Source organism: Mobula hypostoma, chromosome 30 (assembly GCF_963921235.1).
Source record: "Mobula hypostoma chromosome 30, sMobHyp1.1, whole genome shotgun sequence".
Classification (NCBI taxonomy): Eukaryota; Metazoa; Chordata; class Chondrichthyes; order Myliobatiformes; family Myliobatidae; genus Mobula; species Mobula hypostoma.
In genome coordinates this window covers 14,364,751-14,382,596 of record NC_086126.1, presented here as the reverse complement: position 1 = coordinate 14,382,596, position 17,846 = coordinate 14,364,751, and the positions used below count along the sequence as shown (strand labels likewise).

Here is a 17,846-nt window from a genome sequence, read left to right as displayed (position 1 = left end):
ACCCCTGGGTCAGAAAGAGAGGGGATCAGTCAGGGTTCCTGCTCCCCGTCACTGACTGGTCACCCCTGGGTCAGAGAGAGAGGGGGAATCAGTCAGGGTTCCTGTTCCGCATCACTGACCGGTTACCCCTGGGTCGGAGAGAGAGGGCACTACCCAGGGTTCCCGCTCCCAATCTGGACGACTAAATGAACAGTGTGCCCTGCATGCTGCCTGCCACAGTCAAATAGTCACCCCCACATTCTTTTGAAAGCCAGAGGAAGTGCAAGAGCCGGGTCTAGCATTGGGGGGTGGGGGGAGAACATAAGCTGGTGAGGGAGTGCAGGGGGAAGATACCCTGGGGAGGGGGTGGGGAGAAGGTACCCCAATGATGGGGTGGGGGAAAAGATACCCCGGGAAAGGAGTGGAGGAAGATACTCTGGGAAAGGGGGTGGGGGAAGATACCATAGGGAGGGGGGTGGTGGCTGAAGGAAGATACCTTGGGTAGGAGGTGGGGAGGAAGATTCTCTGGGGAAGGGGATGGGGTGGCAAGATACCCGGGGGGAGGGGGCATGGGAGGAAGATGGCCTGGGGAGTGGGTGGGATGGGGGTGAAGATACCCTGGGGAGGGGTTGGGAGGGAAGATATCCCAGGGAGGGGTGGGGGTAAGATATCCTGGGGAGGGGGTGGGTGAAGATAGCCCGAGGAGGGGCTGGGGGGAAGATAGACCAGGGAGCGGGATGGGGAAAGATACCCTGGGGAGGGGGTGGGGGTAAGATACCCCCAGGAGGAGGGGGTGCCAAAGATACCCCAGGGAGGGGGTGGGAGGGAGATACCCCAAGGAGGGGATGGGGTGGGAGGGAGGTACCGCGGGGAGGGGGTGGGGGTAAGACACCTCCAGGAGGAGGGGTGTTAAAGATACCGTGGGGAGGGGGTGGGGTGAAGACACCCTGGGGTGGGGGTGGGGGGGAGATACCCCAGGGAGGGGATGGGGGGTAAGATACCCCCAGGAGGAGGGGGTGCTAGATACCCTGGGGAGGGGGTGGGGGTAAAGATACCCTGGGGAGGGGACCGACACTTACATTTCCCTCATGATTCTGTTGAGGAAGACGCCATCGACCAGCTTGAGGTAGTCGCTCTGGCAGTCTCTGCGGCCCGGCGTCTTCAGCTCCAGGTACTGGATCTCGTCCCCGCCGTTCACGTCCAGGGTGGTGCCGAGGGTCTTCACCTGCGCGGCGCGGAGGGTGGCAGACATTAGCAAGGGTAGGCTCGGCCGGGTGGGGCGGGCGGGGTGGTGGCACGTTCGATCAAGCAGCGCGGGGAACTCTGTGCTCACTTGCCAGATTTCCCCCTCTCCTCTCCCCCACCCTTTCCCCCTCAAGAAACCCTCCGCTTTAAACAAACCCAGTGACTCGGACTCCACAGCCGTCTGCGGCAGCCAATCAAACACATTCCCCACCCCCTGGCTGAAGGAACTCTGCCTCCCCTCCGTTCTAAAGGGACGTCCCCCTGTTCTGAGGTCTGCTCTGACGTCACCGTAGGCAAAAGACCAAAATTTAACCACAGGAATAAATTTTGGGAACTCCCCTTGGCTCTTGTTGGTTAGACTTTGGGAGGCCTAGCACAAGGCGGAAGTACAGACAGCAAAGCTGACGGTAGGACCCTGAATCGCGTTGCTAAGGGGGGATCAAAGTCCGTAGCCCCCTTAAAGTGGTCGTTTGAGGGGATAGGTTTACCTTTAAAAAGTTCAAAGTGAATTTACTATCCAAGTGAGTATCCTGAGACGTCGTTCACAGTAGAACAAGAAGTGGAAAACTACACGGCAAGACTGACAACCGATGTACAAAAGACAAACTGTGTAAGACATAGGAGCAGAATTAGGCCATTCAGCCCGTCGAGTCTGCTCTGCCATTTCATCATGGCTGATCCATTTTCCCTCCCTCAGCCCCCCAATCTCCTGCCTTCTCCCCGTATCCCTTCATGCCCCGACCAATCAAGGACCTATCAACTTCTGCCTTAAATATACCCAGTGACTCGGCCCCCACGGCTGCCTGTGGCAATGAATTCCACAGATTCATCACTCTCTGGCCAAAGAAATTCCTCCTCATCTCCGCTCTAAAAGGATGTGGCTATTCCGAGGCTGTGCCCTCCGGTCTTAGACTCTCCCTCACCATGGGAAACATCCTCCCCACCTCCACTCTATCAAGGCCTTTCACCATTCGATAGGTTTCAATGAGGCCACCCTTCGATCTTCTGAATTCCATGGGTACCGGGAGAAACCAATAATAATGGCAAACAAATAAATAATACTGACAACACGAGTTGTAGAGACCTTGAAAGTTGGTCTGTATCAGTTCAGAGTTGAGGTGAGTGAAGTTATTCACACTGGTTCAGGAGCCTGTGGCTATATTTCACGAGGAGTCTGGGGAGATTTGGTTTGTCACCAAAGACGCTCAAAAATTTCTACAAATGTACCGTGGAGAGCATTCTAACTGGCTGCATCACCGTCTGGTATGGGGGTGTGGTGGGGGCTACTGCACAGGATCGAAGTAAGCTGCAGAGAGTTGTAAACTCAGTCAGCTCCATCGTGGGCACCAGTCTCCGTAGTATCCAGGACGTCTTCAAGGAGCGATGTCTCAGAAAGGCAGCGTCCATCACTAAGGACCCCCATCACCCAGGACATGCCCTCTTCTCATTGCTACCATCAGGGAGGAGGTACAGGAACCTGAAGACACACACTCAACGATTCAGGAACAGCTTCTTCCCCTCTGTCATCCGATTTCTGAATGGACATTGAACCCATGAATGCTGCCCCAATATTGTTTTTATTTCCTTTTTTGTGAACTATTTATTTAATTTAACTTTTATTTATATATATATATATATATTTTGTGCATAGCCAAGTGGTTAAGGCATTCGTCTAGTGATCTGAGGGTCGCTAGTTCGAGCCTTGGCTAAGACAATAGACAATAGGTGCAGGAGTAGGCCATTCGGCCCTTCGAGCCAGCACCACCATTCACTGTGATCATGGCTGATCATCCACAATCAGTACCCCGTTCCTGCCTTCTCCCCGTATCCCTTCACTCCGCTATCTTTAAGAGCTCTATCTAACTCTTTCTTGAAAGAATCCAGAGAATTGGCCTCCACTGCCTTCTGGGGCAGAGCATTCCACAGAACCACAACCCTCTGTGTGAAAAAGTTTTTCCTCAACTCCATTCTAAATTGTCTACCCCTTATTCTTAAACTGTGGCCTCTGGTTCTGGACTCCCCCAACATCGGGAACATGTTTCCTGCCTGTAGTGTGTCCAATCCCTTAATAATCTTACATGTTTCAATCAGATCCCTTCTCATCCTTCTAAATTCCAGTGTATACAAGCCCAGTCGCTCCAATCTTTCAACATATGACAGTTCCGCCATCCCGGGAATTAACCTCGTGAACCTACGCTGCACTCCCTCAATAGCTGGAATGTCCTTCCTCAAATTTGGAGACCAAAACTGTACATGATACTCCAGGTGTGGTCTCACCAGGGCCCTGTACAACTGCAGAAGGACCTCTTTGCTCCTATACTCAACTCCCCTTGTTATGAAGGCCAACATGCCATTAGCTTTCTTCACTGCCTGCTGTACCTGCATGCTTACTTTCAGTGACTGATGAACAAGGACACCTAGATCTCATTGTGCTTCCCCTTTTCCTAACTTGACACCATTCAGATAGTTATTTGCCTTCCTGTTCTTGCCACCAAAGTGGATAACTTCACATTTACCCACATTAAACTGCATCTGCCCACTCACCCAACCTGTCCAAGTCACCCTGCATTCTCATAACATCCTCCTCACATTTCACACTGCCACCCAGCTTTGTGTCACCTGCAAATTTGCTAATGTTACTTTTAATCCCTTCATCTAAATCATTAATGTATATTGTAAATAGCTGCGGTCCCAGCACCGAGCCTTGCGGTACCCCACTAGTCACTGCCTGCCATTGTGAAAGGGCCCCGTTAATCCCTACTCTTTGTTTCCTGTCTGCCAACCAATTTTCTATCTGTGTCAGTACCCTACCCCCAATACCATTTGCTCTAATTTTGCACACTAACCTCCTATGTGGGACCTTATCAAAGGCTTTCTGAAAGTCCAGGTACACTACAGCAGTACACTATAGCTGAGGCAGCGTGTTGTGTCCTTGAGCAAGGCACTTAACCACACATTGCTCTGCGACGACACTGGTGCCAAGCCGTATGGGTCCTAATGCCCTTCCCTTGGACAAAATCGGTGGCGTGGAGAGGGGAGACTTGCAGCATGGGCAACTGCCAGTCTTCCATACAACCTTGCCCAGGCCTGCGCCCTGGAAACCTTCCAAGGCGCAAATCCATGGTCTCACGAGACTAACGGATGCCTATATAAATATTATATTTTGCAATGTAGTGCAGTATAACTGTCAGAATCAGGTTTATCAACAGCATACGTTGTGAAATTTGTTAACTTAGCAGCAGAAGGACAATGCAATACATGATAGTATAGAGAGAGAAAAAAATCAATTACAGTCAGTATATATCTGTATATTAAATAGTTTGAAACAGTGCAGAAACAGAAATAATAAAAAAGTGAGGTAGTTTTCATGGGTTCAATGTCCACTTAGGAATCGGACGGCAGAGGGGAAGAAGCTGTCCCTGAATCGTTGAGTGGGTGTCTTCAGGCTTCTGTACCTCCTCCCTGATGGTAACAGTGAGAAAAGGGCATGTCCTGGGTAGTGGGGGTCCTTAATGATGGGCGCCATCTTTCTGAGGCATCACTCCTTGAAGATGTCCTGGATACTACGGAGGCTGGTGCCCATGATGGAGCTGACTGAGTTTATAGCTCTCTGCAGCTTATTTTGATCCTGTGCAGTAGCCCCCACCCACCCCCATACCAGACGGTGATGCAGCCAGTCAGAATACTCTCTGCGGTGCATCTGCAGAAGTTTTTGAGTGTTTTAGAACCAAATCTCCTCAAACACCTCGACATATAGCGATGATACTAGTCCTGATTCTGAAGTTTGAGGAGTTATCATGTTCCTTTCTCCACTCTCTCTGCCTACGCCGCTAAACTTCACGCCAGTCTGTTTGTTTCCCACTCGTTGGTGTATTTACTGTGTGCCTGCGTTCACCAGGGAGTTTCACCGCGCCCCGGGACGTGGCGACAGACGGCGGTGAGTCAGGGGGCAACTGGGAGCAGTGGGAGTCGGAGTTTGCCACTCTGCGTGCTGGAGGAGCTGCTTACGCGGCGAACGGCCCGCTTTTTCAGTCACCGACACCTCCTCCCCCCTCTGACTGACATCACTGTTTCCACATATCCTCCACAAACCCACTAAATCAGTTTACAAATGAAGAGACGGCTGATTCACACAGGCTCACGCTATCTCAGAACCTCCCCCCATCGGCGCCTTCAGTTTTTAACCCTACAACCACCAGCTTCGCAAGAGTTAGTAGACCATTCAGCCAATTGGCTCTGCTCTGCCATCCCATCTTGGCTGATTTACTATCCCTCTCGACCCCCTTCTCCTGTCTTCTCCCCGTAACCATTGACGTCCTGACCAATCAAGAATCTATCAACCTCCGCCTTAATGACCTGGCCTCCACAGCTGCCTGTGGCAACAAATTCCACAGATTCCCCATTCCTCAAAACCCAGAGCCACCAAACGCTCCTTGTACCCTTTCATCCCCGGAATCATCCTTGTGAACCTGACTCTCACCAATCCCAGCACCCTGGACTTTGAGTTTTGAACAGGAAAGCCCCAGGCTTCCAGGGCTCAAAGATCGGCTTGCTGTGATCACTTCTCCCGGAATTCTCTGGAATTTCGCTCCCTCAATATCGAGCAGGCTGTTGGATGTGGCACCCTTTCCCCGGCCGTACTCCGGATACCCGACACCCGTTTTGGATTAACGGGTGATCCAGGTGCCGGAATATCGGGAACTCCAAACAATTGGAAGTCGGGCTATCGGAATTTTACTCACGAGTCGAAACTGTGAAGATGTTTGATAGAAATCACCCCAACGATTACCCAAACCGCGTGACAGGAAGGAGATAGAGAATTTAGTGTCAGGGTGTCATGGCAACGGCTGCGGGGACCCGCAGCTGTATCTCAGCCCATGTGACAACAATAAACCAATACCAGGACTCGTTGAATGGACGCCAACCTGACTGGCAGGCGAGATGTCCAATTACGTTTCAAACTAGCAGGGGTGGGCGGGATGTCACGAAGATGGGCGTTCTGCACGGCCAATAGAAGTGCAACTTGGTGGGCGGGTGAACATGCGACGAAATGTCCAACTCAACTTCACCGCCATTAGCTGAAAAGCCACAAGCTAAAAAGGTGACTTGAGAAGAAATCATGGTTTGTCTTTGGCCTCGCCAACCTTCTTAAACCAGAGGCCGTGAAGTCTGGCGAACGAAGGAACTTCCCTTCAAGTACGCCCTCCTGACAATTGTTCCCCTTGCGGCCTGCCGCTCACACATCCCGAGACTGTCAAGTTCCTTGGGTAGACACGACACGGCGCTAGATTGAACCGGACGGTTTCGATCACCCTCTGGTTTGATGTTTTAAATTCATTCGTTTTTTTGCCGTTTGCACGAGTCGTTCCGTACTTTTTTAGCGCGTTGGGGGTTCTACGTTTTATCTTTACACAGGCTCCATGCCCTTCCTTGTTTCGTGGCTGTCTGTGGGAAGGCAAATCTTCCCACACTGCGTACATAAGATGCAGGAGCAGAATTAGGCCATTCAGCCCATCGAGCCTGCACCGGCATTCCATCATGGCCGATCCTGGATCCCACTCGATCCCATACACCTGCCTTCTCACCGTATCCTTTGATGCCCCGACCGATCAGGGAACGATCAACTTCCGCCTTAAATATACCCACGGGCTTGGCTTCCACTGCAGTCTGTGGCAGAGCGTTCCACAGATTCACCACTCTCTGGCTAAAAAAAAAATTCCTCCTTACATCTGTTTCTAAGGGGTCGCTCCACAATTCTGAGGCTGTGACCTCTAGTTCTGGACACCCCCACCATAGGAAACACCCTCTCCTCATTCATCCTAGCTAGTCCTTTCAACATTTGATAGGTTTCAATGAGATCCCTCCGCATTCCTCTAAGTTCCAGTGAGGACAGGCCCAAAGCTGCCAAACGCTCCTCGTATGTTAACCCCTTCACTCCCAGAATCATCCTCGTGAACCTCCTCTGGACTGTCTCCAATGGCAACACATCCTTTCTGAGATATGGGGCCCAAAACTGTTGACAATACTCCAAGTGCGGCCTGACTAGTGTCTTATAAAGCCTCAGCATTATCTCCCTGTTTTTATATTCTATTCCCCTTGAAATGAATGCCAACATTGCATTTGCCTTCTTCACCACAGACTCAACCTGTGAATTAACCTCCTGGGAGTCTTGCACAAAGACTTCTAACTCCCTATTATGTTTGAACCTTCTCCCCATTTAGATAATAGTCCGGACTATTGTTCCTTCTACCAAAATGTATTATCGTACATTTCCCAACACTGTATTCCATCTGCCACTTTTCGCCCATTTTTCCAATTTGTCTAAGTCCTCAGCACTACCTACCCCTCCACCTATTTCCGTATCAACCGCAAATTTTGCCACGAAGCCATCAATTCCATCTTTGAGACAAACACCAAAGTTGAACCCCCACACCCTTCAACCCCCGCGTAGCTCAGCTCCAGTGCTAGCCATGAGTTTGCCCCCGACGCCACTGGTGTCACCGAATCGCAGGTGCTGACGAGTCTGCGTACAGGAACGAGGTAGGACGCCAGGGCCAGCGGTCCCACAATAACCCCTCGCTCAACGTCAGTAAAACCAAATAGCTGACGATGAACACAAGAGATTCTGCAGACACTGGAAATCCAGAGCAGCACACAAAATGCTGGAGGAACTCAACAGGTCGGGCAGCATCTACGGAAATGAACAGACAGTTTCGGGCCAAGATCCTTCTTCAGGACTGAGAAGGAACGGGGAGGACACCAAAATGAAGAGGTTGCAATTTAATGTGGATAAATGTGAGGTTATCCACTTTGGTGGCAAGAACAGGAAAACAGATTATTATCTGAATGGTGGCCAATTAGGAAAAGGGGAGGTGCAACGAGACCTGGGTGTCATTATACACCAGTCATTGAAAGTGGGCATGCAGGTACAGCAGGCGGTGAAAAAGGCGAATGGTATGCTGGCATTCATAGCGAGAGGATTCGAGTACAGGAGCAGGGAGGTACTACTGCAGTTGTACAAGGCCTTGGTGAGACCACACCTGGAGTATTGTGTGCAGTTTTGGTCCCCTAATCTGAGGAAAGACATTCTTGCCATAGAGGGAGTACAAAGAAGGTTCACCAGATTGATTCCTGGGATGGCAGGACTTTCATATGATGAAATACTGGATCGACTAGGCTTATACTCGTTGAAATTTAGAAGATTGAGGGGGGATCTTATTGAAACATATAAAATCCTAAAGGGATTGGACAGGCTAGATGCAGGAAGATTGTTCCCGATGTTGGGGAAGTCCAGAACGAGGGGTCACAGTTTGAGGATAAAGGGGAAGCCTTTTAGGACCGAGATTAGGAAAAACTTCTTCACACAGAGAGTGGTGAATCTGTGGAATTCTCTGCCACAGGAAACAGTTGAGGCCAGTTCATTGGCTATATTTAAGAGGGAGTTAGATGTGGCCCTTGTGGCTATAGGGATCGGGGGTATGGAGAGAAGGCAGGTACAGGGTTCTGAGTTGGATGATCAGCCATGATCATACTGAATGGTGGTGCAGGCTCGAAGGGCCGAATGGCCTACTCCTGCACCTATTTTCTATGTTTCTATGTGTCTATGTTGGGCGGGGGGGGGGTGGCAGAAGGCTAGCTGGAAGGTGATAGACGAAGCCAGGTGGGTGGGAAAGGTAAAGGGCTGGAGAAGAAGGAATCCGACAGGAGAAAGAGGAGGAGGAGATGATAGGCAAGCGAGGAGAAACAAAAGACCAAAATGGGGGATAGAGGAAGAGGGGAAAGGAGAGGGAAAAGACTGGAAAGAGAAGTCGATGTTCATGCCATCAGGTTGGAGGCCACCCAGACGGAATATCGGGTGCTGCTCCTCCACCCTGAGGGTGGCCTCATCTTGGCACCAGGGGAGTCCGCGGACCGACACGTCAGGACAGGAACGGGAACTGGAATTAGAACCTTTGGCCAACAGGAAATCACGCCTGCAGCAGACGGAGCGGAGGTGCTCGACGAAGCGGCCCCGGCCCCCAACTTACGAAGGGCTCTCACCAAGGAGAGACCCGTAGGGAACGAGTTGCGGATTTCAGGAAGGGTGGGGGGGACTGTACCAGTCCCCATTAGGCGACGTGGGGTGGAGGGAGTCAGGAGCGCTAAGCTCTCGTGCATCCGCACATCGATGGCCTGTCCTGGGCCCAGCAGGCAGATGCAACCATTAGGAAGGCAAAGTCAACATCTCCACTTCCTTCAGGAAGCTGGTAAAGGTGGGAAAACTTCCGTGGGTGTGCGGTTGGAAGTGTCCTGCCCGGCCTCACCGGGGTCTGGGACGGCGAGCCGAATGCGCAGGAAGGCAAGAAGCCGCGGAGGGTCGCGGACTCGGCCCGATACACCACGGGCACGTCCCTCCCCGCCGTCGGTCGTATCTCCGGGAGGTGCCGCCTCAGGAAGGCAACGCCCACCGTCCAGACCGGGCCGTCGTCTCGCAGCTCCCATCGGGCAGGAGGCCCGGAAGCCTCACCACCAGGGTTCAGGAGCAGCGAATTGCCTTCAACCAGCCGGTTCTCGATCCAGTCAGCACAACACTAATTCTCCTTGGGAATGTGGTGCGCCTGACGCTCCGGGCCTGCGGCGCCGCCGCGAGAGAGTTTTTTCCATCGCGCCCGTCCACACGTGGACCGGTGCAGATGCCGACCAACCCGACTTCGACAGCCGCTCTCAGGCTGAAGGCGGCTCAACGCCCGGGGACCCGCGGCGGAATTCGGGAGAGCAGCCGCGGGGAAGAGGCCACTCCGGCCCCCGGGCCGCCAAGTTGCAGAGCACAGAAACGGGCCCTTCGGCCCATCTGGTCCGTCTCTCCCACCAAGCCGGGTCTCCGAGGGAGCGTGTGCGTGTCTCACAAACCTGATCAAGGTGGCCAAGAGGATCGTTGAGGGCAGGTTGGTAGATGTCATCTACATGGACTTTTGGCAAGGTTGGAGTCCTGCCTCTGTCCTTCTGGCCTCTCTACCTCTCCTACCTGTCTCTCATCGAAAGGTCTCCCCCACCAGTTTCCACAGCCTCCAACTCCTCAATCTCTCGTGCATTTATCTACCTTAAGACCATACGATATAGGACTGGCAACTGACATACAAAAGAAGTCAAACTGTGTAAATTCAAAAAAGAGCATAAGAGCAGAATTAGGCCATTCGGCCCATCGAGTCTGCTCCGCCCTTTCATCCTGGCCGATCCACTTTCCCTCTCAGTCCCCAATCTCCCGCCTTCTCCCCGTATCCCTTCACGCCCTTACCAATCAAGAATCTATTGACCTCTGCCTTAAAAAAACATAAAGACTTGGCCTGTGGCAACGAATTCTGCAGATTGGTCACTCTCGGGCTAAGGAAGTTCCTCCTCATCTCCGTTCTAAGAGGACGCCCCCTCCATTCTGAGAATATGTCCTGTGGTCTGAGGCTCCCCCACCACAGGAAACAACCTCTCCACGTCCACTCTATCGAGGCCTTTCAACATTTGATGGGTTCCAGTGAGGTCACCCCATCTCCATGCCCCCTCACTCTCAGAACCGGTTGACTGGAGAAATTGATCAAGCCTTATGCCCGATTATGATAGGAACTCTGAGCAGTTGGGCATGCAGCAGAACAAAGGGGCCTGAGAAAGACAGGTCCATAATTCCTTGAAAAGGACATCTGGGCATTAGTGTCGTCAAGAAAGCTTTTGGCACATCGGCCTTCATAAATCAAAGTATTGAGTACAGGAGATGGGATGTTATGTTGAAGTTGTATAAGACGTTGGTGAGGCCTAATTTGGAGTATCGTATGCAGTTTTGGTCACCTACCCACAGGAAAGATGTAAAGGAGGTTGAAAGAGTCCAGAGAAGATTTACGAGGATATTGGCAGGTCTGGAGGACCTGAGCACAAGGGAGAGGTACTTTATTCCCTGGACCGTGGGAGATTTCCAAGAGATGTTCAAAATCAAGAGGGGCTTAGACAGGATGGATGCAAGCAGGCCTCTTTCCCCCTCAGGCTGGACGAGACAAGAACTGGAGGTCATGGGTTAAGGGTGAAAGGGGAAATGTTTAAGAGGATTCTGAGGGGGAGCCTCTTCACACGGAGGGCAGAGTGAGCACGGAACGAGCCTCCAGTAGATTTGGGTTCAGTTGTAACACTGAAGAGAAGCTCAGATAGGGACTAGGCCGAAAACCAGGCTAGGTAGGCCAGAGGGTCTAATTCTGTACTGTAGTGTCCGATGACTTTAAGAGGTTGCAAGTTCATATGATCATCTTCCCTCTGATAGTTTCAACCTAATTACCCTCATGAATATTGATTAGCACATTAGTTAAAGGATCCGACTGAACAGGCAAATTAAGATTCGTGGAATTAAAAATTTTGAAGTGACATCTTAAATCACTTGTTCAACAGCAGCGATTCTTAAACGCGGATCTATCCACCTTATGCTCTAATTACCTCAACTGGGTTAACTGTAAGGAGGCGGTTAGAGAGAGGAAGATGAGGGGAAGAGATGGGAGAAAGAGAGAGAGAGGTGGCAGAGGGTAAAGAAGATGAAAGGGAGACTAGCGATGAAAGAGAGATGGGAGACTGATGAGGAAAGAGAGGCAGAGGAAGGACGAGGGAAGAGATAGGAAGGAGGACAGGAGGGAGAACGACAGAATGGGGAGAGTTTGGCAGAACAGAGGCAGACTGAGGAACAGAAGGGGTGAGGAATGGGAGAGGGGGTGGGTGGGGAGGTAGGGGGAGTGGGGGGGAGGAAGGGAGAGGGGGCAGAGAGAGGGAGAGAGGGGGAGAGGGAGGAAGGGCAGACAAAGGGTGGGAGAAGAAAGAGGGAAAGGGCAAAGGGAGAGGCTGGGGAATGGAGTGAGAGTGAGAGGGGAGAATGGGGAGAAGAAAGAGGTGAGTGAGAAGGGGTGAGAGAAGAGGGGGAGAGCAGAATGGTGAGAGAGAGGAGAGAGAGATGAGTGAGAGAGGGATGAGAGAAGGGAGAGGAGAAGGGGAACGCAGGGGGCAGGAGGAGAGGGGGAGGAGGAGAGGGGAGGAGGGAGGAGGAGGAGGGGGGAGGAGGCAGAGGGGAGGAGGGAGGAGGGGGAGGGGAGGAGCGAGGAGGGGAGGAGGGAGGAGGGAGGAGGGGGAGGGAGGAGGGGGAGGGAGAGGGGGAGGAGAGGGGAGGAGAGGGGAGGAGAGGGGGAGGAGAGGGGGAGGAGAGGAAGAGAGGAGAATGGTGAGGGATGGGGAGAGGGGGAGGAGAGAGATATGAGTGAGAGCAATGAGAGGAGGGGTAAGGAGAAGGGGAGCGGAGAATGAAGTGAGGGTGAGAGTTGAAGGGGAGAGAGTTGAGTGAGTGAGGGAGGAGAGGAGAATGGAGTGAGGGTGAGAGATGGAGGGGAGGGGAGAGGAGAGAGTTGAGTGAGGGGGAGCGGAGAATGGAGTGAGGGTGAGAGATGGAGGGGAGAGAGTTGAGTGAGGGTGAGAGATGGAGGGGAGGGGGAGAGGAGGGAGTTGTGAGGGGGAGAGGAGAATGGAGTGAGGGTGAGAGATGGAGTGAAGGGGAGAGTTGAGTGAGGGGGAGAGGGGAATGGAGAGAGGGTGAGAGATGGAGTGAAGGGGAGAGTTGAGTGAGGGGGAGAGATGGAGGGGAGGGGAGAGGAGAGAGTTGAGTGAGGGTGAGAGATGGAGGGGAGGGGAGAGTTGAGTGAGGGGAGAGGGGAATGGAGAGAGGGTGAGAGGGAGAGTTGAGTGAGGGTGAGAGATGGAGTGAAGGGGAGAGTTGAGTGAGGGGGAGAGGGGAATGGAGTGAGGGGGAGAGGGAGAGTTGAGTGAGGGTGAGAGGGGAATGGAGAGAGGGTGAGAGGGAGAGTTGAGTGAGGGTGAGAGATGGAGTGAAGGGGAGAGTTGAGTGAGGGGAGAGGGGAATGGAGTGAGGGGGAGAGGGAGAGTTGAGTGAGGGTGAGAGGGGAATGGAGAGAGGGTGAGAGGGAGAGTTGAGTGAGGGTGAGAGATGGAGGGGAGGGGAGAGTTGAGTGAGGGGAGAGGGGAATGGAGAGAGGGTGAGAGGGAGAGTTGAGTGAGGGTGAGAGATGGAGTGAAGGGGAGAGTTGAGTGAGGGGGAGAGGGAGAGTTGAGTGAGGGTGAGAGGGGAATGGAGAGAGGGTGAGAGGGAGAGTTGAGTGAGGGTGAGAGATGGAGGGGAGGGGAGAGTTGAGTGAGGGGAGAGGGGAATGGAGAGAGGGTGAGAGGGAGAGTTGAGTGAGGGTGAGAGATGGAGTGAAGGGGAGAGTTGAGTGAGGGGGAGAGGGGAATGGAGAGAGGGTGAGAGGGAGAGTTGAGTGAGGGTGAGAGATGGAGGGGAGGGGAGAGTTGAGTGAGGGGAGAGGGGAATGGAGAGAGGGTGAGAGGGAGAGTTGAGTGAGGGTGAGAGATGGAGTGAAGGGGAGAGTTGAGTGAGGGGAGAGGGGAATGGAGTGAGGGGGAGAGGGAGAGTTGAGTGAGGGTGAGAGATGGAGTGAAGGGGAGAGTTGAGTGAGGGGGAGAGGGGAATGGAGAGAGGGTGAGAGATGGAGTGAAGGGGAGAGTTGAGTGAGGGGGAGAGATGGAGGGGAGGGGAGAGGAGAGAGTTGAGTGAGGGTGAGAGATGGAGGGGAGGGGAGAGTTGAGTGAGGGGAGAGGGGAATGGAGAGAGGGTGAGAGATGGAGTGAAGGGGAGAGGGGAATGGAGAGAGGGTGAGAGATGGAGTGAAGGGGAGAGTTGAGTGAGGGGAGAGGGGAATGGAGAGAGACGGCGATCTTACCCAGGTCACCAGAGGACTCGCCATGAACCGCTGCACGCTCTGGTTAAGGTGCGACTCGGATCTGAGGACCGAGCGCCTCCGGCAGCTGAAGCTGCGGCCGCTGAGCTCCATGTTCCCGGGTCGGGTCAGGTTCTCCGCCGCGCCCGGCGCACGGCGCCCGGAGCGATCATGGTCCGGCACCGCCGAACTCCGAGTGGAGGGACCGGCAGCAGGCAGGGGAAAGGTGGGGCCTCAGGGCGGTGGGCGAGGTTACTCAGATGCGGAGGAACTTCCGCAAAGTGTATGGGGCAGAGGGCGGGAGTCGGAGCCTCCTGCTGGCCGGGACTCACCCCGCTGTCAAAGCCAGGGTCCCGAGCGCAGGGGCGAGGGGCGAGGGACGAGCCGGCAAGTTGGGGTGAGGGTGGGGGGCTAAAATGGAGAGGGGTAAGGGGACAGGGGAAGGGAGCAAGAGGGGCAAAATGAAAGGGGGGGTCAACATGGGGTGGGAGTACGTGGAGAGGTAGTGGGGGTCTGGGGAAATAGGGCAAGCAGGGTCACGATGGGAAATGGGAGGGGGCAAAATGTGGAGAAGGGTGAGAAAGAGGGAGGACCTAGTCCCCCTGTACCCCGATATTTCACCCCTGTGCCTGCATCTTCCACGTTCATCCTCGGTCTGGCACCTTATCAAATGCCTTCCGGAAATCCGGGTAGATCACATCCACCGGCTCCCCCTCCTTTGCCCACGGTACTCGTGGCAGAGCACAGCACATCTCCGGTTATCTATCCTGGCAGAGTTTGGCATGGCTGCCCCTGCCTCCCCCCACCAATGGATTTTTTTCCCGGACTGTTAGATATCAACTCCACCGAGTCACTCCGCAGGCCCCTGCTGGCCGAAGAGCTTCCCCAGCTCGTCCCATCTGCCAAAGGTCGTCCTGTCTCCATCTGCGCCTTCCCAATCCATGGACCTGCCCAGGTGTGTTTTACATTGCCCAGTGTCACTGGCCTTTACCACCTCCTCTGGCAGCTTGTTCCACACACCCACCACTCTCCACTGGGAAAACTCAACCCTTTACACCTTTCCCCTCTCACCTTTAACCTCGCCCTCTGGTCTCATTCTCCCCTACGCCGGGCAGAGACTATGAACACCCACCCTGACTCCTCAGGATTTTATAAACGCCTATAAGGTCACCCCTCACCCTCTGGCGCTCCAGGGGAAACAGTCCAGCCTCTCCCGACTGAAGAACCCCCAAGTCCTGGCAGTGCCCCTTGTAGATCGTTTCTGCACCCTCGACTGTCTAATGACACCCTTCCTCCAGCTGGCCGACCAGGACTGCGCAAAATCCTCCCAGTGTGGTCTCACTGACATCTTGTGTGGCTGTAACATGACTGCCCAGACCCTGAACTCAGTCCCCTCACCGACGAAGGCCAACATGCTTCATGCCTTCTTCACCACCCTCTCTATCCGTGCCTCTGACTTACTCCCCGTTTCGTTGCTGGCGTTTGGGGCAGCGAGGAGGGTCCTCCACCCCCGGGCTTCCTGCATCGTACCAGTAGCTCCCCCCTCGGTTTTCACTACTGTCAGTCGTGCAAGTCCCAGGTGGAGACTCAGCGTCTGTGGGGAGATATAGATAGGCTAAGTGAGTGGGCAAGGGTCTGGCAGATGGAGTTCAATGTTGGTAAATGCGAGGTCATCCACTTTGGAAGGAAAAAAGGAAGAGCAGATTATTATTTAAATGGTAACGGATTACAGCATGCTGCTGTGCAGAAGGGCTTGGGAGGGCTTGTGCATGAATCACAAAAGGTTGGTTTGCAGGTGCAGCAGGCTATCGAGGAGGCAAATGGGATGTTGACATTCATTGCTAGAGGGATTGAATCTAAGAGCAGGGAGGTTATGCTGCAACTGTACAGGGGACTGGTGAGGCTGCACCTGGAGTACTGCGTGCAGTTCTGGTCTCCTCAGTTGAGGAAGGATCTACTGGCTTTGGAGCCGGTGCAGAGGAGGTTCACCAGGTTGATTCCAGAGATGAGGGGATTCAACTATGAGGAGAGATTGAGTTGCCTGGGACTGTACTCACTGGAATTCAGAAAAATGAGAGGAGATCTTATAGAAACTTATAAAATTATGAAAATTATGATAAGATAGAGGCAGGAAAGTTGTTTCCACTGGTAGGTGAGACTAGAACTAGGGGGCATATCCTCAAGATTCAGGGGAGTAGATTTAGGACGGAAATGTGGAGGAACTGCTTTTCCCAGAGGGTGGTGAATCTGTGGAATTCTCTGCCCAATGAAGCAGTGGAGGCTGCCTCAGTAAATATATTTAAGACAAGGTTGGATAGATTTTTGCACAGTAGGGGAATTAAGGGTTATGGGGAAAAGGCAGGTGGGTGGAGATGAGTCCGTGGTCAGATCAGCCATGATCTTATTGAATGGTGGAGCAGGCTCGACGGGTCGGATGGCCGACTCCTGCTCCTATTTCTTATGTTCTTGTGAATACCATCGCACTCAGATGTAGGAGGACTCTTCATTGCTGTTTCCGGAATGAGTTTGTCCGACCAGTCAGTCTTGTTAGCCCTGAACCTGGAGAACCGGTGGACCACTCTTAGTCTGACCTCTACCCTTTGAACTGTTTGGCATAGAGCCAAAGCACAAAGCCCTGACTCCAGCCAGCAGAGCTCTCCAGGTCATTCAGGCAGGCGAGCCTCCAAACCCTACAACGAGGTTGTGGTCCTCGCGGAGATATTCGCGCCACACTCTCAAGGAACTACGTACCAGTACCTCATGTTTTCCTGTCCTACAATACTCCCCAGGACCCGGCCATTCACTGTACAAGTCCTGTCCTGGTTCACCTTCCCAAAGTGCATCGCCTGGCACTTGCTCGCATTAAATTCCATCTGCCTTTCCTTGGCCCAGCTCCCCCCAGCGGACCTCAAACCTGCCGCAACCTTAGAGAGCCTTTCTTCACCGTCCAACCACCCTCCAACTCTTGGTGTTGTCTGCAAGCTTACTATCTACGGCAGTTAAAGTCTCGGAAAAAATCATTAATATAGGGCAAACACTGACCCCACAAGTTGCAAACTTCCAATCTCAAAAAAAAAATCAGCCCACCACTACCAGTCTCTTGCCTCCTGTCACCATGCCAACCTTTCATCCAATTGGCCACCAGACCCTGGATCCCACGTGATCGAATATTCCAGACCAGCCTATCAGATTTCAGATCTACCCACCACACGTACTTCGAAACAAACAGTTACAGTGATGACAACCAATGCACTCAAGGAACACACCTTCAGCCCACACTACTCATCAGAACAACACAAGTAGACCAAGACAACAACGGCAAGACAAGTTTCTCTTCCTTCCCCTCCCACACACACACACACACACACGCACGCAGGCAGGACTCCAATCTTGTCAAAGGCCTTGCTAAATGACATCTACCAACCTGCCCTCAACGATCCTCTGGGTCAGCTTGATCAGGTTTGTGAGACGGGCATAAAGCCAGGCTGGCGATCCCCAATAAGTCCTCTCCTTTCCGAGAGCAGGCACTGTCGATCCTGTTTCTCAAAATGCCACCCCGTAACTTTCCCACCGCTGATGTTAGACCTACTGGTAGGTTTCCTGTTCTGATTTCTCTTTGATACCCTCACTAATTAAGTACGAAACGTCAACTGTACTTTTTCCCATAGATGCTGCCTGGCCTGCTGAGTTCCTCCAGCATTTTAGCACATACAACCTAGAAACCTACAGCACATTACAGGCCCTTCGGCCCACAATGTTGTGCCGACCATGTAACCTACTCAAGAAACTGCCTAGAGTTTCCCTACCACGTAGCCCTCTGTTTTTCTAAGCTCCATGCACCTA

General features: G+C 53.0%; 1 protein-coding gene across 1 annotated transcript in view; it reads right to left on the bottom strand.

The window, feature by feature from the left end:
* LOC134339633 (girdin-like) overlaps positions 1–14,207 on the bottom strand; it is a 93,561-nt gene extending 79,354 nt beyond the window's left edge. Inside the window, 2 exon segments of the mRNA XM_063036313.1 lie at positions 1,059–1,204; positions 14,007–14,207. Of these exon segments, the coding sequence (XP_062892383.1) occupies positions 1,059–1,204; positions 14,007–14,117 (257 nt within the window). The 5' untranslated portion in view covers positions 14,118–14,207.
* Between the last annotated feature and the right edge of the window lie 3,639 nt (positions 14,208–17,846).